This window comes from Danio rerio, chromosome 9 (genome assembly GCF_052040795.2).
Source record: "Danio rerio strain M-AB ecotype USA chromosome 9, GRCz13ab, whole genome shotgun sequence".
NCBI classification, from domain to species: Eukaryota; Metazoa; Chordata; class Actinopteri; order Cypriniformes; family Danionidae; genus Danio; species Danio rerio.
The window spans coordinates 51,877,501-51,905,400 of NC_141029.1; the positions used below are offsets into that span (position 1 = coordinate 51,877,501).

At 37.2% G+C, this 27,900-nt stretch overlaps 2 protein-coding genes across 3 annotated transcripts in view; one reads left to right on the plus strand and one right to left on the minus strand.

Annotated features, from left to right (window-relative positions):
- The window catches only part of slc38a11 (solute carrier family 38 member 11), a 243,842-nt gene that overhangs the window by 18,223 nt on the left and 197,719 nt on the right, over positions 1 to 27,900 (plus strand). The window lies entirely within an intron of this gene.
- The window catches only part of ttc21b (tetratricopeptide repeat domain 21B), a 63,937-nt gene that overhangs the window by 8,293 nt on the left and 27,744 nt on the right, over positions 1 to 27,900 (minus strand). For both annotated transcript variants that reach the window (NM_001128258.2, XM_087266995.1), the window contains 14 exons: positions 26,211 to 26,411; positions 23,893 to 24,022; positions 23,502 to 23,659; positions 20,207 to 20,431; positions 18,612 to 18,850; positions 16,071 to 16,143; positions 13,283 to 13,393; positions 13,010 to 13,148; positions 12,605 to 12,711; positions 10,416 to 10,604; positions 7,824 to 7,934; positions 5,460 to 5,541; positions 5,162 to 5,312; positions 587 to 748 (listed from right to left, as the gene is read on the minus strand). In NM_001128258.2, the coding sequence (NP_001121730.2) occupies positions 587 to 748; positions 5,162 to 5,312; positions 5,460 to 5,541; positions 7,824 to 7,934; positions 10,416 to 10,604; positions 12,605 to 12,711; positions 13,010 to 13,148; positions 13,283 to 13,393; positions 16,071 to 16,143; positions 18,612 to 18,850; positions 20,207 to 20,431; positions 23,502 to 23,659; positions 23,893 to 24,022; positions 26,211 to 26,411 (2,078 nt within the window). The remainder of the gene's footprint in view (positions 1 to 586; positions 749 to 5,161; positions 5,313 to 5,459; positions 5,542 to 7,823; positions 7,935 to 10,415; positions 10,605 to 12,604; positions 12,712 to 13,009; positions 13,149 to 13,282; positions 13,394 to 16,070; positions 16,144 to 18,611; positions 18,851 to 20,206; positions 20,432 to 23,501; positions 23,660 to 23,892; positions 24,023 to 26,210; positions 26,412 to 27,900) is intronic.

Sequence of the window (27,900 nt, forward strand, 5' to 3'; positions counted from 1 at the left end):
GTACAGTAGCACACTGGATATCCATATAGCAGTGTATATTAACTTGTATCCTGTCACAATTGCCACAAGTAGACGTGCAAAAACAGTTCAGAGTTAAAAGTGTGTGTGCGTGTGTCGACTGCGTACTTTGTAGCAGCATTTGTGTGTGACTCATCATTGCAGAAAGGCTTGAATAAACTCCATAACAAATGCATTAAATAAGTTTATATTATTATTAATTACTTTGTATTTTGACTAATAAACTGCATTTCCATTTCATTTGTGCCTGTCTCTGTCACTGACTGCTGTTTATCTCACATGCTGCAGTGGAAGCAGACACGCATGTAGGAACAGAGGGGGCAGAGGTGGGCAGAACGGTCTCATTTGCATTTAAAAGCACAGGCTACAAAAACAACTACTTTTTCCTCTGACCTCAAAATGGGCATTGTAAGCATTGTATAATAAATAATCTGATGGTTTTTGAGCTGAAGCTTTACAGACACATTCTGGAGATACAACATACATACATTACATCTTGTAAAAGGGGTAAAATAGCCCTTTAATCTTGATTTTAGATTATACAAAAAGAAAATTAAAAACACATCACCCCATGTCTCCGTCCAGGTTCTCAAACACTTCTCCTCCGATGGTTTCGTTGTCAGGGTTGAGGCAAATCTCAATCATGTTGTAAACTGCGTTCTGGCCCCAGTCATTGTCTTTTCGGGCTTTGTTAAAGTGACGCAACCCATCGTTGGGTTCACCAGTGTACCTTTGAGACGCAGAAGATCATTATACTATACATGTGCGTATCAAATTCAGAATAAAAAATAAGAATAACTGTAAAGTCAAATGTAAATTTGTGAGATTTACTTCATTGTATCCCATTCAGCAAACAGAGCACAGTAAACGGGTTACAATACATTTACAATACGAATATGAAAATCAGATCTCCTTGCTGCAGAAAGAAATGTTTGAAATATTAAAATGTAAAGGTTATTTTAAATGCAAATATATTTTAAAAATGCAATTCATTTGTGTGATGCAAAGCAAAAAATTATCAGCATCATTCATCAGGAAAGAATTGTATTATTGGAGTACGAACAAAGACTAAAGAATACACAAGACATGTCCCTTGTATACTTTTGAATAGGAAAAATTGTAACTGTCAATATATCGGCTGAAGCTCCGCCAACTAGTACAGTAGCCAATCAGCCATCGCTATATGGCGAAAAGAGCCCGCCTTCTAGTACAGTAGCCAATCAGCTATTGCTATATGGCGAATAAAGCCCACCTTCTAGTACAGGAGCCAATCAGTGATCGTTACAGAATGACAATTCTCCAGGGGAGAGGCTTGGACCAGACGTGAGAATTTCATGTTTCCCCATTCAAACAGAATGCCCGTGTCACGATTGTGGATCTGTCTGTTTCTTCTATGATGTGTCTGCGTGTGTGTGTTGTCTGCGTGTGTGTGCGTGTGTGTGTGTGTCTCTCTCTCTGTGTCTATGTGGAAGTCGCGTGGCTGTCAGTTGTGTTTACATGTCATCAGCTGGGTGGTCACGTGAAGTACTGCGCCTATATCTGTTTAGCGTTCCTGTCTCACATTGTCAGTTTGTTGTCCTCACGGTTTGTCTGTGCCCTGTCAGGCCCTCGTCGCTAAGTTGCTGGTGGTAAGAGAGCTCGAAGAATTTGTGCCGTTGGACTTTTGATCTTCTCTGTTGAGGACTTCATTGGACTTTTGATCTTCTCTGTTGACGGCTGCTCGAACTTGTTACCAGTTTTAGTAACTATCTTTATTCTATGAGATTCACTTACTTCCTGATTAAGTCACCTGTCATCTACCAGCAATCTACATATCAGCTCATGTGCTTTGTTGTTCCTAATAAATTCTGTTACTTGCTCCTTGTTTCCATGACAGACTAAGAATACTGCCCAAGAGGCGGGCACCGGCCATAGGTTAGACCCCCTTTTGCCTTCAGAACTGCTTTAATTCTTTGTGGCATAGATTTAACAAGGTACTGGAAATATTATTTTGGTCTATATTGACATGATAGCATCACGCAGTTGCTGCAGATTTGTTGGCTGCACATCCATGATGCGAATCTCCTGTTCCACCACATCCCAAAGGGGCTCTATTGTATTGAGGATCTGGTGACTGTGGAGGCCATTTGAGGTCAGTGAACTCATTGTCATGTTCAAAAAAACCAGTCTGAGATGATTCGTGCTTTATGACATGGTGCGTAATCCTGCTTTAAGTAGCCATTTGAAAATGGGTACACGGTAGTCATAAAAGGATGGACATGGTCAGCAACAATACTCAGGTAGGCTGTGGTGTTGACACAATGCTCAATTGGTACTATTGGGCCCAAAGTGTGCCAAGAAAATATCCCTCACACCATTACACCACCACCACTAGCCTGAACCGTTGACACAAGCCACGATGGATCCATGCTTTTATGTTGTTGACGGCAAATTCTGACCCTACAATCTGAATGTCACAACAGAAATGGAGACTCATCAGACCAAACAACGTTTCTCCAATCGTCTATTGTCCAGTTTTGGTGAGCCTGTGTGAATTGTAGCCTCAGTTTGCTGTTCTTAGCTGACAGGAGTGGCACCTGGTGTGGTCTTTTGCTGCTATAGCCCATCTGCCTCAAGGTTGGATGTGTTGTGTGTTCAGAGATGCTCTTCTGTATACCTCGTTTGTAACGAGTGGTTATTTGAGTTACTGTTGCCTTCCTATCAGCTGGAACCAGTCTGGCCATTCTCCTCTGCCTTCTGACATCAACAAGGCATTTGCACCCACAGAACTGCCGCTCACTGGATTTTTTCTCTTTTACAGAACATTCTCTGTAAACCCTAGAGATGTTTGTTTATGAAAATTCCAGTAAATCAGCAGTTTCTGAAATACTCAGACCAGCTCGTCAGGCACCAACAACCATGCCATGTTCAAAGTCACTTAAATCCCCTTTCTTCCCAATTATGATGCTTGGTTTGATCTGCAGCAGATCATCTTGACCATGTCTACATGTCTAAATGCAAGTTTCTGCCATGTGATTGGCTGATTAGAAATTTGCGTTAACGAGCAGATGGACAGGTGTCTGATTAGGTGTACCTAATAAAGTGGCAGATGAGTGTATATAGTACAGTATTTATTAGAAAATGCTAATAAAAATAGATGGTTTTCAGCCCATTTTAAACAATAATTTTAATAAAATTTCTTAAAATTAAAGATTTAATTTCATTTCCTTTTTGTATTGATGACAACACATAATATTTTACAAGACACTAGTATTCAGCTTAAAGTGACATTTAAAGGCTTAACTAGGTTAATTAGGTTAACTAGGCAAGTCACTGTACAACAGAGGTTTGTTCTGTAACCTATCAAAAAATAATAACAAATATCCCAGCAATAATATTTAACTTATTTTATGATATACAGTTGATGTCAGAAGTATTAGCCCCCCTGAATTATTAGCCCCCTGTTTATTTTTTAACACATTTCTGCACATAATAGTTTTAATAACTTAATTCTAATAACTGATTTATTTTAACTTTGCCATGATGACAGTAAATAATAGTTGACTAGATATTCTTCAAGACACTTCTATACAGCTTAAAGGTTCAGGGCACCCTGGAGAACTTTTTTTTTATATTGACAGATTTGTTTGTGTTGAGCATCAGTTAAGACAATGTTAGCACCTGTCAGCTTTAATTGTGGGGAAAACTGGATAATTTTGAGCTTTTGTCAGCTAATTTCAGCTTCCGGCTTTAAAATGATTTTTGGGGCGGGATCAAAATCGGCGACGTAGCGCAGTACTGCAAGTGCAATGATGACGCGTTGGTTTCTCATTATTATTCATAGCGGAGTTTTCTTATCCTATGAGAAGAGCCGGCTGCTTAATTATTCATGAGAGCACGTGCATTCCGAAGGCAGACCTGCCAGTTTCAAGCAAGCTGTGAGACACAGACCCACGGCACGCAGTAGCCGTTCATGAAGGCTCGTATGTGTTTGTTTCCATGATCCACGGGGTTTGTTGCATGTTTTTTCCCCGCGATCCTGTCAGGGCCGATCATACAGCAAAGCTGTGTGTGTGCTGCAAGCATTTTTGTCGGGAGAGCAGCACGCGAATTGAAGAATGACGGACGTTGACTTTTATCAGGAGTTCGTTCACATTCAGTCACATCACCGTGCTGCTGTGTTTGCCTAAATCCTCTATATTACCAGCAGGGCTAATGGTTAAAATAGACAGGTCAGGAGACCTGCTGCACTGAGTCTGCATTTGGATCTATAATTTAGACCTGGGGATCGAGGGAGAATCCACATTTATACGGTTTACATAAACACACTTATCTTTATAATGATATAAATTGTGGTTATGTGTATATGAAATTCCAAATAACAAATGTAGCAGGGCATTAAATCACTGTTTATTTCTTTGCATTCTAACTTTGTGAACTATAAACTAATGCGTCTCACGGTTTGTGTCTCAGTTTGTGAGCTAACTGTCAACAACAGTTGTTCTCTCCCCTGCTGGCCACGCCCACTCCTGCCCGATGCTCGCGGAGCTCCACGCCCATTAATCATGCATCTTTTGAAAAAATTCTGAAGTAGACTTTAACCGAAAGTGGGGGGTGTCATGGCCCTTTAAAGTGACATTTAAAGGCTTAAGGTTAATTAGGTTAACTAGTCAGGTTAGGGTAATTAGGCAAGTTAATGTATAATAATGGTTTGTTCTGTAGACTTTTGAAAATAAATTTAGCTTAAAGGGGCTAATAATTATGTCCTTAAAATGTTTTTTAAAGAATCAAAAACTGCTTTTATAAGACTTTCTCCAGAAGAAAAAAATATTATCAGACATACCGTGAAAATTTCCTTGCTCTGTTAAACAACATTTGGGAAATATTTAAAAAAGAAAAAGAAATTCAATTTAATAATAATAATAATAACAATAATAATAATAATTCTGACTTCAACTGTATAATACATATACATTTGTATATTAACAACACGTGCATGTTCACAGTTCTCTGATGTCAATTAATCGCATCAGACATGAAGGTAAACAAACAAAATAATTAATTAGTTATACATTTGAGAGTTTTAATTATTTGTTTAATTTATTATTAACCCCACTTGGCAACCCTAACACCACCTTTAAGCCTCAATATTGTATAATCTTACCACAGGTAAAGGCCTTTGCAGTAATTGTATCCAGGCTCAAACTTGGCCCTGGATGAGTGTTTCTCTGCCATCTCCAGGAATCTTGGCACCTCCTCCAGTTTTCCGGCTCTGCGCAGCAGGTCGATGAGGCGGGACAGTGTTGGGTAGTTGTCTAGGGAAGAGATTAAATGAGTTCATTACAGTGTGCTGGATGCTTGGATTTCTCATGCGGTTCATATGAGTGTCTACAGGGGAAAGGTTAAGAGAGCTGCTATGTGAATGGTGTAATGCGCTGAAAGGTCAGAGAGGAACCACACACCTGGTTTCCTCTCCAAGAGCTGCTGGAAGTGAAATACAGCCTGTTCATAGTCCTGCTTCCGGAACATGAGATCTGCCATCATCTAACAAACACATGAAGCGGGCCGTCACCAAATCATATACAGCTGAAGTCAAGAGTTATTCGCCCTCATGTGATTTGTTTTTCAAATATTTCCCAAATGATGTTTAACAGAGCAAGAACATTTTCACAGTATTTCCTATAATATTTTTTCTTCTGGGGAAAGTCTTATCTGTTTGATTCCGGTTAGAACAAGACAGGGTTCATACAGATTTTACTACTAAAATTCCATGACGTTTGCAGAACTTTCAAGTACATTTTCATGATGTAATGTTGCATGTAATGTATACATATGCATGGTAAATAATAAGAAAAACAATGATGTTCAAATTTATTATAGCATATCATAGATCACACAATAATCTATTTAGTTTAAATTAGTTTTTTTATATCTATGTAAAATAGATTTTAATAATGCTTACACAGCACTAACAATGTGAGAGCAAGTTTTTGGCCAAGGACAGTAAATAAGTAAAGACAGCTAACCTGTATTCAAGGGCTGCACAATATTTCAACATCGATATTACAATGTGTGCATCCGCAATAGTCACATTGCAGGATATGCAATGTTGGGATTATAGTTTAATATAGAGTTTAATCATAATGGAGTAAAGGTTTATCATCTGCACGCATTTTTAAAGAGATAGTTCACCCACAAATTGACATTTTCATTACACCCTTCCCTTGTTTCAAACATTTATGAGTTTTCTTTTCTTTTTAAATGAACACAAAAAGAATATAATGTTATAACTCCTATAATATTGAAACAAATTAAGTGTGAGTAAATAGTGAGTACATTTTAATCTTTGTGTAAACTGTCCCTTTAACCCTTAAAGACCTAGAGGTATTTTGTGGGCACCTAATGGGCCTATATTATTTTTTTAAAAGCGGTTTTATTTTTCTTTTAGCAGCCAGCCTCAAGTGTCATATATCATTTTAAACAGGAGAACCTGAAGTTTCAATCTGTATCATTTAAAGGTCCAGTCTTAAATATTTTTTGGTCCAAAAACATATGAACAGACAGAAAATATTCCAGAATTTTCCAGAAACGATTTTTAAAAAAGTGGCATTTTCTAGTTATTACAAACAAAACCTTATGGAATTTGTTTTTCTTTATTTAGAAATACATGCTATGATGTTTTATACTTCCAAAATAAATTTTGTCTACATCCACAATTCCCTGAGCAAGTTATAGCAATTTATTTCAATGTTATTCCAAGGCGTTTTTCTATAGGGGAAAAAATGCATTTATTTACTGACAATGTATTTGCCCAAAAGTTCTGGGAATGAACTAAACAGAAAAAAAATGTTACAAAATAATAGAACAGTGAAGCAAATTTGACTTTTTCTAAATAATATATTTTCAGTTACTATAAACAACACCACTTACAATGAACAAATAAAAAAATAAGAAAATAATTAATAATGTGTCAAAGTCCAAATAAACATGGTGCAAATCCTCAGTAAAAAATAGATAGAAATATTTACTATACTATAAATAGTTACATAACTAAACTAGATTCAATATGGAACATCCTTAGGTTTTATGTGCCAGCATGGATATGGTTGTCTGTGGATATGGATTTGGATATGGTTGTCTGCAATGCAGACAAACAGCTGCACCTACATTTGCGTCTTTTGAAAACAGCAAGAGCAGCAGTTCGTCTTTGCTGTGTCACTGTTTTGTCATGTTTCTGTGCTGCTGTGCATGCAAAAGTACTTAGTATGAAAATTATTTCATGCAAAACTTTTTTTTGCGTTTTATTTAGCCGCGCATAAATGTATGCCTATCTCTCATTCTGTGTTGTTCAAAAAGCTCATTGTTGGTCCACAAACAAAAGCGAAACCTATGCTTATTGGTTGTGATATAGCGAGTTTGAACCAATCTGGGCATGGAGGAGGGAGGGTCTTTAAGGGTTAAGGCCTGTGACTATGTGAACATTTTAATATTTCAACATCCGGCCACAAGAAAATTATTGTAACGTTAATAAAGATTAAATAATATACAATGAAGACTATGCAGTGTTGATTATTCAGTATCTGTACCTGAATAATGAATACATGAAAACTATAATTTACTATATTTTATTTATCTATCCTTGTAATTAATTTGTTATATATTATTCAAGATTTACTCATCGACAAAATCCCCCAATCAATCCAAATAAACCTGTTAAATCATCTGGTGAAGGTCAATATTATTAGCCCTACATTGTTGTTATATATTTAGTTTTATATTTATTGAATCAACATTGATTGCTAGAGATTGTGTTTAGCCGGACTGACCAACGTGGCGGACTCATTGACCGGGTCGTTTTTCAGGATGGCACTGCACTGCTGCTGACAGGCCTCCACATCATCCAGAGTGAGGTAAAGCTGAGCCAGTTCTAGCATCACCTGATCAAATACACAAGACACACACAGTTACTTTCACAGGAACATGAACACGTGTGCTGAATACACACTCTAAAACTCTTTTACGTTTTATTTTATGCAGTAAAGCATGCACTATATGTACAGTTGAAGTCAAAACTATTAGCCCTCCTGTGATTTTCTAATATTTAATATACTAAAATATTCAAGTATATCCCAAATTATGAGCAAAGAATTGTTTACAGTATTTCCTATAATCCTCTAGAGAAAGTCTTATTTTGACTCAAATAAAAGCAGAAATTTTTTTTTTTTTTAAGATCAATATTATACAGTTGCTTCATATTACCATGATAATAAGAGTTGAATACTTTATTCATCCATCAACATGATTTCTGCTGTCCAGGAGGATGTAACAAAAACCACAACTTTCATGGCTCAACAATCAAGTCATGGCATCACCAAAATACGCCTTTGTTTGTTTTTAATATCTGCCCTCTAGTGGTCAAAAGTACATACTGTGCTTTTAATTACTGAATCACTTCAAGTGAGAGTAACTGCATGTCAAAACTTTGTCTTGAATGAATTAGACTGACATTAGGGTTAAGGACAATTGAAGTCTAAAATTATTAGCCCCACTTTAAATTTCTTTACCCCAATTTCTGTTTAACACATCACAATGCAGATATTTATTTATATAGAAGATATCTACTAAAATATAATTTAGTGTAACAATTGTTTACATGTCAAGTGATATTTTCAGGAATGTTCAGATCAAGAATCATTTGATGACATTAAATGACTCATTTAAAGATCAGCAAAATGCTCATTAATTGTTGATTTAAATCTTGCCATTATCCTAAGTCACTAGGTTTTACCCATTTTGTTGCTAAAACATTCATCGTCATTTAAAATATAATCCTAATTTGTATGACCACTTATTCTCTATTATTCTATAGTCTGTTGAAATTGTTTTTGTACTAAATGACTGGACGGTGTGCATTAAATTAGTGGTGTTCTGTTATGTTGTTGTTTTGTGTGTATGTGCTGTGTTGTTTTGTTGTGTATTGTGTTGTATGTTTATCTAAATATGCCTAAAAAGATCATTTGACTCTCGTCCGAGATCCATACCTGCCAACACTCCCATTTTGCCCAGGAGTGTCCCATATTTCAGACCCATCTCCCGCCACCCTCCTGTTTTTTTATTTTTCCTGGAAAACTACCATAATCTCACCTCATACCTAACTCACCGCCCCCTCCCCCCCGGTCTTCAGCTTATTGGTCACCAAGTTTGGTATAGTAGTTACTAACCAGGTTTACAAAATTGTTATTCAGACACTTCATCCACATATTTCTCCAAAATTTAAATTCTTCATTTCATTCATTCTTTTTCTTTTCGGCTTAGTCCCTTTAATAATCCGGGGTCGCCACAGCGGAATGAAGCGGCAACTTATCCAGCAAGTTTTTACACAGCGGATGCCCTTCTAGCCGCAACCCATCTCTGGGAAACATTCACACAAACATCCACACACACACTAATACACTATGGACAATTTAGCCTACCCAATTCACCTGTACCGCATGTCTTTGGACTGTGGGGGAAACCGGAGCACCCGGAGGAAACCCACGTGAAGGCAGGGAGAACATGCAAACTCCACACAGAAACGCCAACTGAGCCGAGGTTTGAACCAGCAACCCAGCGACCTTCTTGCTGTGAGGCGACAGCACTACCTACTGCGCCACTGCCTCGCCCAATTTAAATTCTTATTGTTATTATTTTTGTTATTGTTTTAAGGTTACGAGTGGTTAAGTATATGGGCGACCAGGAGTGCCGGTTAAAAAAAAAAAAAAATTAAATTATAAATTTAATATTTGAAGCTTTAAAATGTGTATAAATAAATCACAATTTAAATTGACAGTTAATGGACAAATAAAAGGACATATTTAAATGTGTTTGGTTAAATTATGTCTTTAAATCTCCTTTAATAAAGCAATAAAACAATGCATTTAAAAATAACTTTTAAATGTATAAATAAGTGGATTGTATAAATGTTTGTTTAATTTATGTGTAAAAATGTATATTTATAGATCATTTTAAATGTACAATTTAAATAGCTTTTTAAAAAGGCATTTGGCAAATGCTTTTTTTGTCTAGTTGCTACTTGCTTTTCTTTCCTTTTGCTACATGCTGTTCTCTAGTTAAAAATAAATCAAATAGAAAAATGCCATCGGACAGTCCACAAGTGGGAGCAACCAATCAACTTTCACCTCAAGTCAAGCTAAACCCTCTCTGGCTTGTAAATGAAATTTGCATTTGTGTAAGCATTTCACTGCATATCATAGTGTATGTATGCAGTGTGTGTATGACGCTGTATGTGACAAATAAAATTTGAATTTGAAAGGATGTTAATTTGCTCTCTTAGGTGCTGACTGGTGACAGTTTTCAGTAAGTGCACACACACAGCTGCAGAGAAACACACAGGGGCTCAGTGATGGAGCCGCACCGACCTTGCTGTCGCTTTCACAGTACACAAGCGCCTCTTTGTAGAACTTGACGGCTCTTTCGTAGCCTCTCTGGCTGCTGCAGTGTTTGGCGATTTCAGCACAGATCTCTGCGGCGAGCTGTTTCTGTGCAGGCACCGAGTCGGGCTGCTCCAGCTGAACACGCTTCAGCACCTTCGCCTGCACGTCTCTGGCCTGCAAACAAAAACAACAAAAAGATTTTTGCTGCTTGTTCAAACAATTTTTTTCAAATAAGCTAAAACAAAATTTTTTTTTATACTTTCTTTATTTTTTAAATATTAAAACACACTGACTTTTTTGATCCAACGAACATTTTTACACAACCATTCATCATAAAAGAGACAATATAAAAACAATGCATAAGAAAGTAAAATAATAGTAGATAAATACAATAATTAAAGAAAGAAAGAAATACATTTTTTTAATCTAAATTAGTCTAATCATCTTTAATTTAACTATTTCCTGTAGAATTGATGTTTTTAAAACGATCTATTAAATGTTTCCAAATTCTTTGTTTTTTTTTAGGGAGAGTCTGATTTTCACCAGTTCTAAATGTTTTGTTACATCCCTCATGTGAAATTCCCAATAATTTTGATGTGTCAAATGACCTTCTTCCTATTGAAAAAACTAAAGTTGGATCCAAGATGGCCGAATTCAAAATGGCCACCATGGTCACTACCCATCTTGAAAAGTTTGCCCCCTCACATATACTAATGTGCCACAAACAGGACGTCATATATGTATGTATGTATGTATGTATGCATATATATATATAGGAGTAGGAGCAGCTTTCTGTTTCCTAAAACACCACAATTCTGGAGAATTTCTGGGGAAACTTTCTTTTTGCTTAATGTTCAATCCACTTAAATTAGTTTTGTTAACTTAATTATTTGAGTTGGGACAAGATGAATGAATTGAATGAAGTTTTTTACAATTTCAAAAGGAGGAACACTTTTACAACCATTGTACACAACTGTTCACATCCACACCACACAACTGTTCTGGGTATAATTGGGTACAACATTATTTATTATGTTGGGAAATTATGTGAAAGAAGGTAATGTTTAACTTCAGAAGAGAGTTCTGAATGTAATTTGGACTATTAATTAACTCAGGTTGAATTATTTATGCTTTTTGTGAATACTTACAAGGTACTTATTTAATAATATTTAAAATAAAGATTTTACCTTCATATTTAACTTTTTCTTGCAATTTTTGTTTTAGCGTTAGTACTTTTGTGATGTGCTTTTGACATTTATCAGCTTTATGACATACTCGTTACATAAACGCAATAAATGGCATTACAGCAGCGTTTATCGGAGAGCACACAAGAAGATCTGCGCTTGAGCAGCATTTATTTGAGGGCGTGAAAGAAATTGTTAACACGGACAGAGGAAATCGGCGCGCAAGCAGAGATTTGCATGCTTGTAATACATAAATGTGATCTTGACTTAATATCATTATACTGCACACACAACATTTCTCCATTTGTCATTGAAATACCGCCATAGGTAGCTGGCAGATTTGTGTAAAAGACCTGTCGCCACAGCTGGAAAAAAATCCTAGAGGAAACACTGTATATATACAGTATACATATATACATATATAGTTGAAGTCAGAATTATTACCCCCAAAAATAATATTTTACTAGATATTTTTCAAGACATTTCTATACAGCTCAAAGGCTTTTATTTAAAGGCTTTACTAGGGTAATTAGATTACCTTGGCAGGTTAGGTAAATTAGGCAAGTTATTGTATAATTATGGTTTGTTCTGTAGAATATGGGGGGGGGGGAAGCAGCTTAAAGGGGCTAATTATTTTGTCCTTAAAATAGTAAAAAAAAAATAAAAAATTAAACTGCTTTTATTCAAGCCAAAATAAAACAAATAAGACTTTCTCCAGATAAAAAATATTATCAGACATACTGTGAAAATTCCCTTGATCTGTTACACATCGTTTGGGAAATATTGAAAAAATATTAATAATCAAAGAGGGGCTAATAATTCTGACTTCAACTATACATATATATTCTTACTCTTAATTAAATAACTTTAATTTCTTTATATTTCTATGTATTATTATTTACATTTTATTTTAGCTTGATGTAATTGGCAGACAATTCAGTTTAATTAACAATAACAACACTACTACACACAAAAAGTCATTTAACTCACTCTCTGCAAGGACAGCAATGCTTCATCATTTTTAATAACTTTGCTCTGGACTTTGGCAAGAAGAACAAGATACCGACAATCTTCAGTGAGCAGCGGCAGCTCAATCACTGAAAAATAAAGACAGAAATGCTGTGTTGTTATTATAAGATAAAAACATTTTCCTTTGCCACTTAAGAACACATCTAACATTAAAATGAGCAATTAAATGAATAATTGATGGTTAATATCAATGACAAACAACCATGGCAATTTGTGGAAACTGACACCAGAGAGAAAAATATTCCACTTTCTCGCACATTTCATTCCTGATTGGATAACTAACAATGAAATCACCTGCATCTTTTGGGAAATGCCATGTTTTTTTTTAAAACCTATTCAGTCATAACTCCTTCATAATTGTCTCACCAGGATCATGTGCGAGAGCCTCTTGCAGGACTTTTTCACAGCGTTCGTACTGTCTGAGCTTCATGAGCAGATCAGCCAGATCATAACGCAAGAAATTCTGCTGTTCGCTCTTCAGCGCTGCCTCATAATAATTGATAGCCTGAGAAAAAAACATGGAGAAATAGTAATAAATGTGTGCATATCAAAACAGAATTTTTTTTCAAAACTAATCAGATATGGAACAAACTCACACTTTGTTTTGGTGTATTTATGCAAAGATTCTTCTGCACTTACCTTTACATAGTTGTGGGTTTTGACCAGTGCTTTTCCAATCTTGCTGGCCAGAGCTCCATCTTTAGGGTTTTTCTTCAGGGCTTGTTCATACACTTCAATGGCCAACTCCGGCTGTCAGCAGAGAACATAATTTTTTTTTTATATACATAAACATCAGTGTAATGATGAAAATCAAAACGATTCTTACTCACTGAAAGAAATGGCAGATACATTGTATAATTTAAAGTTCCCATTCAATGCTTTGAAATGTGCAGCTTTTTTGTTCAATATTTGATGTAATCAACTGCAATTCATGAATACAGGGCTAGACACATTGTAACTCCACCCCTTTTTGAAAACCAGCCAACAGCATTTGGTTTTTATTACAACTCTGCCAGTGAAAGTGGTTGAGATGAAGCACATCAAACGAAAAGCAAATAAAAAGCATCTTGAAAGGGGCGGGGCATGTCAGATACTTTTGTGACCAGCAGATGTCCTCGGTGTGCTAGGAGCGCATCTGACCAGTGAATCCAGCTCATGTAATTTATCTAATTAAACAGTGAATCTAGCAATCGCAGTAAAAAACAACACAGGGTAAATAATTAAATGGTAGGATGAGCACTAACTTACTAGTATTATCTGTTCGGCCAAACAGTCAAAAGCAGTGCTATGTCAGATAAGCATACAAGTATATTGTGGTGGGGAAGGCATGATCGAAAACCCAGAAAGGGGGGAGAGCAAGTGGAACATTATTACATATATATGTAATTGAGATTATTCAAAGTATGTTATTAAAAGTGTGTTATTAGTTTCAGAGGTTGTTATCAGGAAATAACATTCATTGAAATTATGTGACTGACCAATCAGAGTCAAGTATTACGTTTACATTCAGACTAATGCAATGATTAAATGATAAATGACTTTTCACATCTTTGTGGATTATGTCAAGACATATTCTCACTTCAAGTTGATCAACTCGATCTCTCAACATGTATGAAGGATGTGAAAACCTGTCATGTGAAAAAAACACACCGAGTTTGCTTTGAACACGATCTCTCAACATGTATGAAGGATGTGAAAACCTGTCATGTGAAAAAAACACACCGAGTTTGCTTTGAACACGAAAACAGCTGAGGGGCGGTAGTAGTAAAAAGTGAAAGCACCCGCCCCATTACATCAGCACCGAACTTGGTTGAAACCAATGAATGACTGATTGAAACCCAGACAGGCAGTCAGGCAGTGTAATACAGAGAGTGGAGCATATTGCGTCAAATGATTGGTAATTGAAAGGGAAAAAATGTAAAATAGAATAAATATACTGTATATATTTTTTATATTAGACACACATCTGATGCTTGTCTTTGCACCAGCTCTATGCTCACAACTTCACCCATTGGGTTAAATAAGGATGTTTAGTCTCCGGTTCAGTCCTTTATTTCCACTGTATCTGTTCAGATGAGGGAGCGGAACCAACCCTGTGACGTCAGACACAGCGACATTCCAAGATGGCAGCACCCTAGGTCTAAAAACTATAGTAAAACATGCATTTTTCCTTCTAAATGGTTACATTAGTTGAGTTTGTTTAATATATTTTCATTAAAGTGGAAAACAATTTACAAAATTATGTAAACTTGACTGCTTCATTTTCCCTTTAACAACACAGCAATAGCGTCCATTGCAGCAGATTAATTTTGTCACAAGCCTAAACTTTCTGACACTTTTATGGCACTCACATACATTTAAAATAAATACAGGCCATGACTGAACGTGGAGGATGATCTCCGAGTGGTGACTTTAAACCAAAAAAACTTGTGATATAACTTAAAAATTGTGCCCACCAAAATGGAAAAATAAATATGGTTGTTACACTGTTGCACTTTTTTGTGTTGTCAATACGCTCATGTTTATATAGGCCTATTGGGTGTGTGTGAGCTGTTGTGTGCGACTTTTGTATGATTATAACCACTTCAATTGCCAGAGATGGATTGCTGCTGGAAGGGCATCCGCTGCGAAAAAAAAAGTGCTGGATAAGTTGGCAGTTCATTCCGCTGTGTCGACCCCGGATTAATAAAGGGACTAAGCCGAAAAGAAAATGAATGATTGAATGAATAACCACTTCAGAAAATAGTGGGTGTCGTGAGTCACTGGCATTGTTGTAATGGGGGTCACGGGCTAAAAAGTTGTGCCAAATGATTAAATGTAAATGTAATAATCATTATGACAGGCACGTGCACACATAGGGCTCAACCTGTGCAGTGCACATGCCCTTTTTAGTCTTGGATAGAAAGTGCCCTTCCAAAATGATCAAAAGTGCCCCCGCGACGCGGCACACTCTCGGTCCCGCTCTTCAGTAGGCGCGTGACAACACCGGTGTGAGTACGCGCGCGACTACACAGCTTATCAGAACGCGCGCGACAACACCGCTCTTCAGTACGCGCGCACCCCCCCCCCCCCCCCCCCCCCCCCCCCCCGCTCTTCAAAAAATTTATCCTGCACATGCCCTTCAGACGGTCTCTGCACGGTCCTGCATTATGATATTGGTCAAAATTTGTCATAAAGGTAAAAAAACATGATCTTGCTAAAACAGGGCTGAGAAATATCCCGTTTCAGTAATTTGTGACCACTGGAAGGATAAGGGATTGCTGTTTACATTATGCAGTAAATATTTGTCTGGTCATCAAGCAAGAGCAAGCTTTAAAAAAGTAAGGAAATACATGTTTGAGCTTCTAAGCAAAGATCTTGTTTAACTGCAACATTGAAAGACAAACGTAAACACTGAAATAAACTGCAGGAAGCTGTAATTTCCCACCTCCTGAATGTTCATGTAGGCATCACCAAGTAAGAGGAAGCTGTGAGGATTCGGCATTTTGTCCACCAGTTCCCTGATGACATACAAAGATATTAATGCAACTCGCTGGCAAAACTAGAGAGTGTGTACATGAATTTTTGATGACTGTTTGCACAGCTGTAACGTCGCATGTGTTGAAATCTGTCAGCATATGAGAATAACATTAAAGAGCTCCAGGCCTTGTATGCAGTTGAAGTCAAAATTATTAGCCCTGCTGTGAAAGTTTTTTTTCTTTTTCAAATATTTCCCAAACAACGTTTAACAGAGCATTTTATTATAATATATATAATATCATTATAATTTTTTTTCTGAAGAAGAAGGTTTTATTTGTTTTATTTCGGCTAGAATAAAAGCAGTTTTTAATAAAATGTGTGGCACGATGCCGAACGGCACTTCTGGTGTGTGACCCCCTTAACTTGCCTAATTAACCTAGTTAAGCCTTTAAATGTCACTTTAAGTTGAATACAAGTGTCTAGGAAAATATCTAGGAAAATATTATTTACTGTCATCATGGCAAAGATAAAATAAATCAGTTATAAGAAATTTGTTTAAAATATAATGTTTAGAAATGTGTTGAAACAATCTTCTTTCCATTAACCAGAATTTGGGGCTAATACTGTACATAGCTCAATGCATAGACAATGGCCATTCAAAGTGCTTAACAAACAAACAAAAACATAATATAGGCCATATAAACACAGGAACAGAGCTTTAAAATGTACAGGTTGATTCTTTTATTGTGTTTTACTTAAGTATTATGTTATAATTAAGTATTAAACATTTTATGTATGTAAACTAGAGATTATTTTTTAAAATGTTAAATAAAAACGTTTTGTAAACAAAATGTAAATATATTCTGCATAAAATAACAAAAATAAGTTTTATGTTTTAAGTTTTACTGTTTATTTTAGACAGCACAATACAATATCAGTGTTTTTATAGGAGCTGATGAATTAATATTTGGTGAAATAAACAATACTTTTAAATTTCAACAAATGAAAAAAAAAATATTCTGACATTTTTATTTTCTGAAAAAGTTTACTGACAATATTATTTGAAATTTGGATGAGCTGGGTTAAAAACTAATCTAATCTAAACGACTAAATCCAGTAAATACAGAAGAAGCTTAAGGCCAAGCATTAACAAAAAATAATAAAAATAATAAAATAATCTCAATATTAAAGTACATGTAAATGTGAAAGATTTTTTTTAAAAGTTTAAATAAAATGTTTATTGCATTCTGTCTTATTTAATTTTAGTTAATTTAGTTAGTTAATAGGTGACATGGTGGCTCAGTGGTTAGCCATGTCGCCTCACAGCAGGAAGGTTGCTGGTTCGAGCTCTAGCAGGGCCAATTGGCATTTGTGTGCCAACCCGGAGGAGGATTTCCTCCGGGTGCTCCGGTTTCACCCACAAGTCCAAACACGAGCTATACCTGAATTAAATAAACTAAATTGGCAGTAGTGTATGTGTGTGAATGAGTGTGTATGGGTATGTTTCCCAGTACTAGGTTGCAGCTGTGCAATCCAATGTGTAATACATAAGCTGGATAAGTTGGCGTTTCATTCCGCTGTGGCAACCCCAAATGAATAAAGAGACTAAGCCGAAGGAATATGAATGAATTTAGAAACGAAAAATTAACTACAAATTCATTTTTAATCATCTTTTTCTTTTCACTAAACAATAGTATTTGTATTGTTTAAAGGTGATATATTAACCAAACTTCTTCTCGAGTGTGATATGTCTGGCATACTAATGAAGCATTTTTGCAAAAGTAGATGAAGCTTGTCTAAAATTAACTTGAGCTCTGCATCGAAACTTCCTGTGAGCACAAAATTTGCAGATGAGAAGTCTAGTACTTTTTTGACCTTGTGCCGAGAATTAGTAGAAAAAGAGGACGTATGTATGGGAGCGGCCAATGGAGAACTGAAGAATGATTGACAAGTGAAGAATTCCACTGAACTCCACCTGTTAATACTAACTATGTATACAAGTGTGAATCAGGAAATGACATGTGTTGCGCATCCCTGAATGTAACTCTTGCATTGCATTGAGGATACCTTGAGGATCAAATTATTTATTTGTATATGATAAATTTCTAATATGTTAAACATTGAAGAAAAACCTCTCTTGACCTTTATTGAACAGGCATGGAACTGATTTAATATTCCGACATTAGTCGATTGAGTTTATACTTAACATTTTATTTAAACTTTTTTTTTTATTATAATGACCTCAGTTTCAAGATAAATTTATTTATTGATTTATTTTTATCAATGCATGGCCCTGGCATCCTCTCAGCAAAATGAATTGGTTTTCAATTGATCTCTTAAATTTGCCCATAATTAGTGTGCGTGTGTGTGCGTGTGTGTGTGTACACGTGTGCGTGTTTGTGCCTGTATAATGCATATCATGTGACCTGGACATAAATTTATGCCATTTACTGAGACCATAGTGATTTTGAGGACTAAATCTGACAGATGAGGAAATAACATGCATTACCTATAGCAGCTGACGTAAAGTCGTTTTTCTTTCCTGTGGTTCAGGTAAATATCTGCCATTTTTTCTTTGGCCTGTATATAGTAGGGCTGCTCAGGCGTGATGTTTCTGAGCATGCTCAGTGCCAGCTCCGTATCTCCTCGCATCAGTGCCAGGTCAGCATTGGCGATAGTGACCCGTAGCTCCTCTGGTGTGCCCGTAAACTCATTAATGGCATCTTGCATCACTTTAGCTGCCTCATGCTGGAAGTAAAAAAACACATTTAACTCCAAAGAAAAAATATTTTTAATGCAGCAGCATTAATTATAAAGGTCACACTTTATATTAGAGTACAACGAATCACTATTAATTACTTTTGCCTTTAAACTTCTAATTTACTGCTTATAGTTAATAGTTATTAAGGTAGAAGTTAGGTTTAGGTATTGAGTAGGATTAAGGATGTAAAATATGATCATGCAGAATATGTCATTAAGAAAAAAAAAATTGCCCTTGTAATCTAAAATTAAAATCTGAAAATGGAAAATGCACTTCCTGTTTGTTTTTCTCACATCTGTCTGAGGTATTACCGTACGTTCACACCGAAAGCGGCGAGAGCGTCCAAGGTCGCTCTGGCCGCCCTGGCGACAACGCTGTCTGCCTTCAGCTCCGGCGGCGAGAGCGTCAAAACTCGCTACATTGATCTCGTATTTAAAGAAGCCGTTGCAGCATATCAGTTACATTCCTGCATAAAACATGTTTCTAGCGTGAAAATGTTGCGCACATCTTATCAAATTCATACAACAATGGAAGATCAAGTTGCGTGCATTGTGGCTTTGCTTTATTTATCCAATATGTGTCCATATGTCTGAAATATCCTGAAGCAGATATACAGTTTTGTACTGTCACGTCGCGTGAGTTTCCCGCTTTTTTTTTAGATAAATTTATATAACTTTAATGCACATCAGTAACTCGCCAGTAACTTATTTAATGCATGTACCTGTAAGAAAACATTGTAAATCCTGCGACCGCAATCATCAAACCCTTGGGAACAACTGTGGTCGGAACCAAAGTTCACAGGTCTGTGTTCTCTGAACTCCTATCAAGCGGTGGACGTCTTCATTGTGATTGCTTGCCGCCAAACCGCGTCATAGCTCATTACCATAAAGTTGACTTGATTTCAACTCTCCTCGACGCCCACGCCGGAGAAGACGCGGCACGCTGCTCCTCGCCGCCGGCTCTCATTGAAAATGAATGACTTCCGGCTACTTTGACGCTTTTGCCGCTTTCGGTGTGAACGTACGGTTAGGCATGTCTAACATACTTAACCACGCCCATCCAACTGTCAGTTTGATAACAAACCGAAATGCTGAGCAGGAGGAGTGTGTTTAATTGTAATAACTCTCTCAAACCCTTTCCTAATCTTTCTGAATGAAATGCCTACTCTACTACATCTACATCTTTTACCATGTAAACCGAATCACTCCACAGAACACAAGATACAAACCAAACCAACAATTTTGTGAACTGTCCCACCCTAATCAATTCATTAAAAAATGGTTCGAGAAGCCGTTTCTCTGATATTTGTTATAACTTCTAAGATGATCAGAATTCTCACTAACCTGTTCTCCATTGAGCCACAGAGCCTCGGCCAGCTCCAGGAACACAGACACGCAGTCAGCAGAGCTGAGCTCAACTCTTTTGCTCTGTCGTTTGGCTGAGGAGCCCGTCCTCTTGACAGCACACAGACTCATGGCCATCTGCAGCGTCTGAATGGCCTCCTGAAGCTGCCCCATCTTCCTCTGAGCCTGAGCCTTAATCAGGTGATACAGAGGATGCTCACGGATCTGAAGAAAAACACAATCAAATCAAAAATTATTTAGACATCTTCAACAATTCTCACATTATCATTAGATTAGATTAGATTAGATTAGATTAGATTCAACTTTATTGTCATTACACATGTACAGGTACAGGGCAATGAAATGCAGTTTAGGTCTAACCAGAAGTGCAATAGCAGCAAGTGCAGAATATAGGTATAAGTTATAAAGTGCAGTTATAGAAAAACTATGGTTTTATTTACAGATGGTTGTACTATGAACATTATATATAGGTTGCATTAGCTATGAACAGAGAATGAATATATGAATATGAAAGGGGTCAGAGTTTAGAAGCGAAACAGCTCTGGGGAAAAAGCTGTTCCTCAGTCTGCTGGTTTTTGTCCGGGGGAGCCTGAAGCGCCTGCCAGAAGGCAGGAGAAAAAAACAGTCTGTGAGCAGGGTGAAAGGTGTCCTTTAAAATACTGGGTGCTCTGCGCAGACAGTGTTTCTTCTGGATGCCTCAATGGCTGGCACTGTGGTCACTGTGATGCGTTGGGCAATTTTCACCACCCGCTGCAGTGCCTAACGCTCAGCAACAGAGAAGCTTCCATGCCAGACTGTGACGCAGTTGGTCAGGATGCTTTCTATCGTGCAGCAGTAGAAGTTCACCAAGACACCTGATGACAGCTGGTTCTTTCTAAGTTGCCTTTAGAAAAATAGGCGCTGGTGAGGCTTCTTGACCAGGCTGGAGGTGTTGGTGGTCCAGGAAAGGTCCTTTGAGATGTGGATCCCCAGAAACTTGAAGTATGAGACAAGCTCAACGACCATCCTATTGATGTGGATGGGATCATGTGAGCCTGTTCGTCCCTTCCTGAAGTCCACAAGAGCTCCTTGGTCCTCCTTGGTCTTGTTGGCCATGGTTTGTTTGCTGACTGATTGCAGAATTTGGATAACATTTCAAGCATTTTCCAATTATTATCCTTTAACAGGAATAATATACAACAGATGTATAGCAGTAAACTGAATCCATTATTATTACTGTAATACAATGCTAAATGTTTACAGTGATAGAGAACATCACTGTAAAGAAATGCTGTGTTTCACACTATTCCTTTATGCTGTCACAACACAAAAAGTTAATTTAAAGGGGTGGTCCAGAGTATTTTTTTAAGGCTTGGTTGTGTTTATGGGGTGCTCATGCTTCATCTGTTAAAAAAAATAAAAAAATAAAAATAAAATAAATCACGTTATTTTTTTCATATACTTTACTTTAATTATATATGCCATCAAGAGGCTCTGATTGGTCAGCTAACATAACATAATGTAATGCTGTGATTTGGAGATCAGCTCCACATCACCAGGAAGCGTCACACATCTACTAGCACACGCTTTGCCATTGTGTAAATAGATTAGATTAGATTAGATTAGATTAGATTAGATTAGATTAGATTAGATTAGATTAGATTAGATTAGATTCAACTTTATTGTCATTACACATGTACAAGTACAGGGCAATGAAATGCAGTTTAGGTCTAACCAGAAGTGCAATAGCAGCAAGTGCAGAATATAGGTATAAGTTATAAAGTGCAGTTATAGAAAAACTATGGTTATATTTACAGATGGTTGTACTATGAACATTATATATAGGTTGCATTAGCTATGAACAGAGAATGAATATATGAATATGAAAGGGGTCAGAGTTTAGAAGCGAAACAGCTCTGGGGAAAAAGCTGTTCCTCAGTCTGCTGGTTTTTGTCCGGGGGAGCCTGAAGCGCCTGCCAGAAGGCAGGAGAAAAAAACAGTCACACATCTACTAGCACACGCTTTGCCATTGTGTAAATACTGTCAGTCAGTGTAACTGTTAGATGTATCAGTTTGAGACTAAATCAAACAGAAAATGACACAGAGGACACAGCTGAACCTCACGCCTGCTCTCTAAAATAAAATCTGACAAGTATCTTTCATATATATTCTAAATGTGTAAGTACTGTAAAAGTTATGTTCACATATCTTTTGCAAGTTCGTTACTAGAGATGCAGAACTCAAAGACAGTGGCCGCATAGACAGATACTGCAGCGCTGGTGAGATTGTCAGTGTTTACAGCTGTTTGATAGATAAATATGAATTTGTAGCTAAATTGTTAGCGGTGCCAAACAGCATTTCCCGTTGTTTACATCATCAGTACAACATACTGGTAATGCTAGAAACGATGCATGTAATAGATCAGTTTTAACAAACAAACACTTATAGGTTGTGGCTCACAATCCACAGCTTGTTCTATAATAGTTGGAGCTGCTGCTCCTTTGAGAAGTTTTTAGCTGAATTCAGCACTGAACTGTGATTCTGGAAGCTGTCCATTGTCAAATGCTAGCTATATGTTTTTTTTTTATCATTCTTTGGAACATAATTAAAATTAAATTGCAAGCACTTCTCTCTTTGTGTCATGTCCTTCGGAAGCCCAAATACAGAAACAGAAGAAGCTCTGTGGAAATAGCAGCATTTGAACAGCATTTTAGCTTTCTCTGCTATAACATTACAGTGCCTCTGGTCACGCCCCTTCACTAGGTGGGGTCATTGCGCATAACATGAAGCGTCTATGATTTCATTAACCCAGATGTATTTTTTTTTGTAGTCCCCAAACTTTATTCGCTGTAGACTTTGCTAAGCTAACTCTTTAAAATCCAATGTCTTTCTTTGCATTGAACTTCGAGCGCATTACATTCAGAGATGTTGTTTATGTTCACACAGCTGCAATATACATCAACTAAAGTTTAAAATATGATATCATAGTGGACCACCCCTTTAATCGTTTTCATTTATTTATTTTTTATTTTTTTTACGAATTTAAGTAGATTGAACACAAAACAATTAAGTCCCCCCCCTCCTTTAATAAAAATGTAGAGCTTGTGTTGTTTAAACTCATTTTAAGTAAAAACATGCCCAGTTTTTTCTTCAAAATGTGTATATTAATCATGCTTGCTTTAAATATATTTTAATTAAAGTGGAAATCAATTACCATAATAATGTAAACATGACTGACTGCTTCACTTCCAATAATAAAAAAAAAACAATGAGTGCAGTCAGGTTTAAGTTTCACCTCAAAGTTGTGGCTGAGGCAGAGCTCCAGAGACTGGGAGGAGAGTTTGTAGTTGCCCTGAATGAGATGAATCTGAGCCATGAGGAGATGGGCATCAGCGTGAGCTGGGTTCTGATCCAAACAGTGCTGCAGGCTGCTCTGGGCCGCATCGATATCGCCTGTACAACACATAAAGAGAAGATAAACTTAGATCAGTCGATTATTTCTGAGGTCAAAAAATTTAATAATTTAAAAGAGAAAAAGAAATTATAGGGGTTATCACACCAGGTAATTATTGGAGCTTAGTTATAAGAAAATAGTCTCCAGGCTAATGCCCCTCAAAATAAATTTCCCCAAGGGTTATATTCCTTTCCATTTTCCACCCTTACTTTAAAGTCTGAAGTGATATTACCTGACTGAAATCGGACTCTGGCCATCAGAAAGACAGCCTGCAGCAATCCAGGCACTACTTTCACCACGGTATCCAGCACAGATGCGGCATGCTGCAGCTGAGGTGAAGGAGGCTGACTGAGAGCTGGAGACTGCAAAGAACAACACCAGTCAATAAACCACAGGAGGACAGTACATCAACACCCCTTCCAGATGAAGCATGCAAAGCAGACTGATGCTAGGTGGTTGCTAGGGTGTCCTATATGTAACAAGGGTGTTCCTAGGTGGTTACAAGCATGTTACATGGGCTTACTATTCCTGTGCAAGGCATGTTCTGATTGGTCGCTTGAGAATTACTACAGTTCTCAGGGTGTTTGCTATTGCCTTGCAAGTCAGTTGTTCTGGAAGGTTGGTGGCAGTAACAAAAGAGTTTTGATTGGTTGTTAGACAGTTACTAGAGTGTTCTGATTGGTTGATTTTGAGTTATAAAAATGTTTGTTTATAAGTGTTTGCCAGTAGCTATTAGAGTATTGATTTGTTGTTAGTGCTCTGATTGGTTGATAGTCATTAAGTAAAGCTTTAATTGGTTGTTGCTATGCAGTTACTAGAATGTTCTGATTGGTTGTTAGAAACACCTTGGGCTTTAAAGTTACATCCCATCAACCAATCAGAACACTCTAATAATTATTTAAAAACACCTTGGGCATTCATAGATATATACACTAGATATCGCATAGGGACCCTCAGCATGCGTCAATAGCGCCGCCACATTGGTACAGTGCTCCCAGGACAAATGTCATTCAACTGCAATAGTCAAAACAGTGTTATTACGTGAAGATGCGGGACTTTAGCGCTGTCTACGGGTGTAGTAACGAGCAAACAAAGAAAACAAAGCACAAAGGCAGAACATTTCATAGGTAATATTAAGTTTTTTTTTTGTTTTTGTATGTTCTGAACTTTTGTGCTAATCAGGTAACGTTATTGATGATACAGTCACTTACTGCAACCACCATAAGGCAAAGCAGCAGCAACTCGCACTAAACACTCGGCTTATGCTAGTTTTGTTGAATAAAATCAGCAAACAATGCAAAAGAAATATGATAATGAGATGCTGCGCTGCCAGAAACTGGTATTATTGTCGGCTAACGTAAGTGAAAGAGTCGTTCGGGGGATTCATTCACAAACGAATCGCTCCCTCCGTCAGTATGAGAAGTGAAAGCAGGAGAGGAGGTGTGTTTCAGGACATGATTAGATCAAATTTAACAGGGGGGGTGGATAGTACATTTCTGTACACACAAACACAAGCTTTTTGTCAGGAATGCCCGTGCGGTCAATGATCCATCAATATAGAAATGTGATGTAAAATTATAATTTTCGTAATTAGAAAAAAAATTTACATACTAACATCCAGGAAAACTCCCGATCATAGCTATATGTGTATATGTGTATATCTCTGGCTTTTGATGGTCACAGTCCACTGTACCTTGGTCCCGCATTCATTTCAAAGGAGCGCTACCCTGTAGCAAGATGGCGACGCTATTGACGCATTCCGTCCAATAGACAACAATAAGCCAGGCGACATCTAATGTTTATATCTATGTTGGGCATTAAAGTAACATACTAAGTAGTTACCAGAGTGTTCTGATTGGTTGATAGGGGTTATTACAATGTACTGATTGGCTGATAAGGTTTCGATTTGTTGAAAGTTACTATGTAACTAATGTTTAGAGTGTTTATTGGAATCTACTTCAATTCTGATTGGTTACTATTTACTAGAGTGTTCTGATTGGTTGTTAGGAAATTACTAGAATGCTCAAGGTGTTTCTAGTAATTATCTAATGTTCTGATTGGTTATTAAACAGTTGCTAGAGTGTTCTGATTGGTCGTTAGTAAGTGACTAGAATGCTCAGTGTGTTTATATGAACCCACTTGTGTTCTGATTGGTCACTAGACAGTTACTAGAGTGTTCTGATTGGTTGTTAGGCAATTACTAGAATGCTCAAGGTGTTTCTAGTAATTTTCTAGTGTTCTGATTGGTTGTTAGTAAGCGACTAGAATGCTCAGTGTGTTTATAGGAATCCACTTGTGTTCTGATTGGTCACTAGACAGTTGCTGGAGTGTTCTAATTGGTTGTTGGGAAGTTACTAGAATGCTCACTGTATTTATAAGAATCAACTAGTGTTCTGATTGGTTACTAGGCAGTTACTAAGAGTGTTCTAATTGGTTTTTAGGCAGTTAAAAGAGTGTGCTGATTGGTTACTAGGCAGTTATTAGAGAGTTCTAACTGTTTGGTAAATTACAAATGTTTTTAAATTGTTTTCTAGGCACAGAAGAGAAGACCTTGGCAGGACACAGTGCGAGATATTCCTTGGCAATCTCGAGCAGGAAGTCTGGGTTGAGCTTCTCGAAGTACTCGACGCTGAGAGGCAGACCCTGCATGGCAGAAAAGTGCGTGTCCACAGTGTCGTTTAACAGGTTGGTCACCTCATCTGGGGGCCGGCGCTTTTTCACAGCCAACAGAGCCCGCAGATATAACAGCTCCTAAAACACACAAGTTACACAATCCTAAAAGATGCACTCAGTGTTTCTTATAATGTAATCTTGCCATTCTGAACAGTCCAATTTACACTGTAAAAAATCCTGGGTTCCACAAAATTCCTTCATGTTGTCGCAACAAATTGATTTAGTTAACATAATCGTTTTTCCAAATTTAACCCCTTCAGACCCTGCGTCCATTACAATAGACATCACATGACAACCCATTTTTTGAAATTTGGAACATAATTTAGGTCTGAAGGGGTTAAGTGGATTGAACATAAAACAATTAGGTAGTCCAAAATAAAATAAAAACTTAAAGAGCCCCTATTATGGGTTTTTGAAAATTACCATTCATGCAGTGTGTAAAAGCTCTAAGGCTACGTTCACACTGCAGGCAAATGTGGCCAAAATCAGATTTTTTTCCCCCTTATGTGACTTAGGTAATGACAGTGTGTACAGCCCAAACCGCATGGAATCTGATCTTTTCAGTTCAGATTTATGCCACTTTCATATGTAGTCTTAATTCAGACACAGATCTGATGTTTTGCTAAGCGAATGCAGTGTGAAAGGTTATGTCGGATTTTACGTGACTTTTACATAATCTTCGAGCTACATGCGTCATCATTCTGTGCTGCAAACATCTCCCTAGCAGCAGTAGAATGGCACACAGGGCGATTACCACAGAAAGTTGGTTGTTCATGTTGAAAAAAATATTTTTAAGGCAAAACTGGAGGTTGTTAACTAATCTGGTTAACGATTGAGGCACGGGTTGATTGCAAAGCCGAAGAGCGTCGTGGGTGTTGCGAATAGGAGATCCGTGTGCAAAGGAGAGGGAACTTTCTCTCCAAGAGAAAAAAAGGCAGCTGCTCGAGCACCCAAACCCCCCTTCTGCACATGTCTGCTGTTTGTAACAAAGTAAATTTAAATAACTCTGCAAACAAATTTAAACCAACTCCGCCTTCACAGTTCAGTCTGCGGCTGCTCAGCCCTTGACCTGACAACATGCTGCTTACTTCATGCAGTATACACATTGTGTGCATAATTAGACATTTTGTGCTCACCGTAATGTACTTTTGCGCATGCTGGTCAGTCAGGACCATGATCTGTTCACACTGCTAATCTGATATTGGCCACACAAAGCAGTGTGAACAGCAATGCAAAAAAATCAGATCTGTGAAAAAATATGATTTGAGCACTAAGCCTTGCAGAGTTAATATAGTTAATATAATATTAAGTGAATGGAAACATCCAGCTGAGATTTAAACCTAAAAATAGCACCATGTTTAAAATTATTGATTATATTTAGTCGACTCAAAGTCATATGGATAATTCGTCCTTTGTTCTGATCTTTTGCCTGCATGCGTTGACATCGATACAGCGCCAAATATGAACTTCTGATCTGGGGAATAAAGGGTTTATTTTCACAACAACACCTCAATATAGCCAACCGTGTGCTGTGTTTGTTCTTGTCATTTTTTCTGATGATTGATAC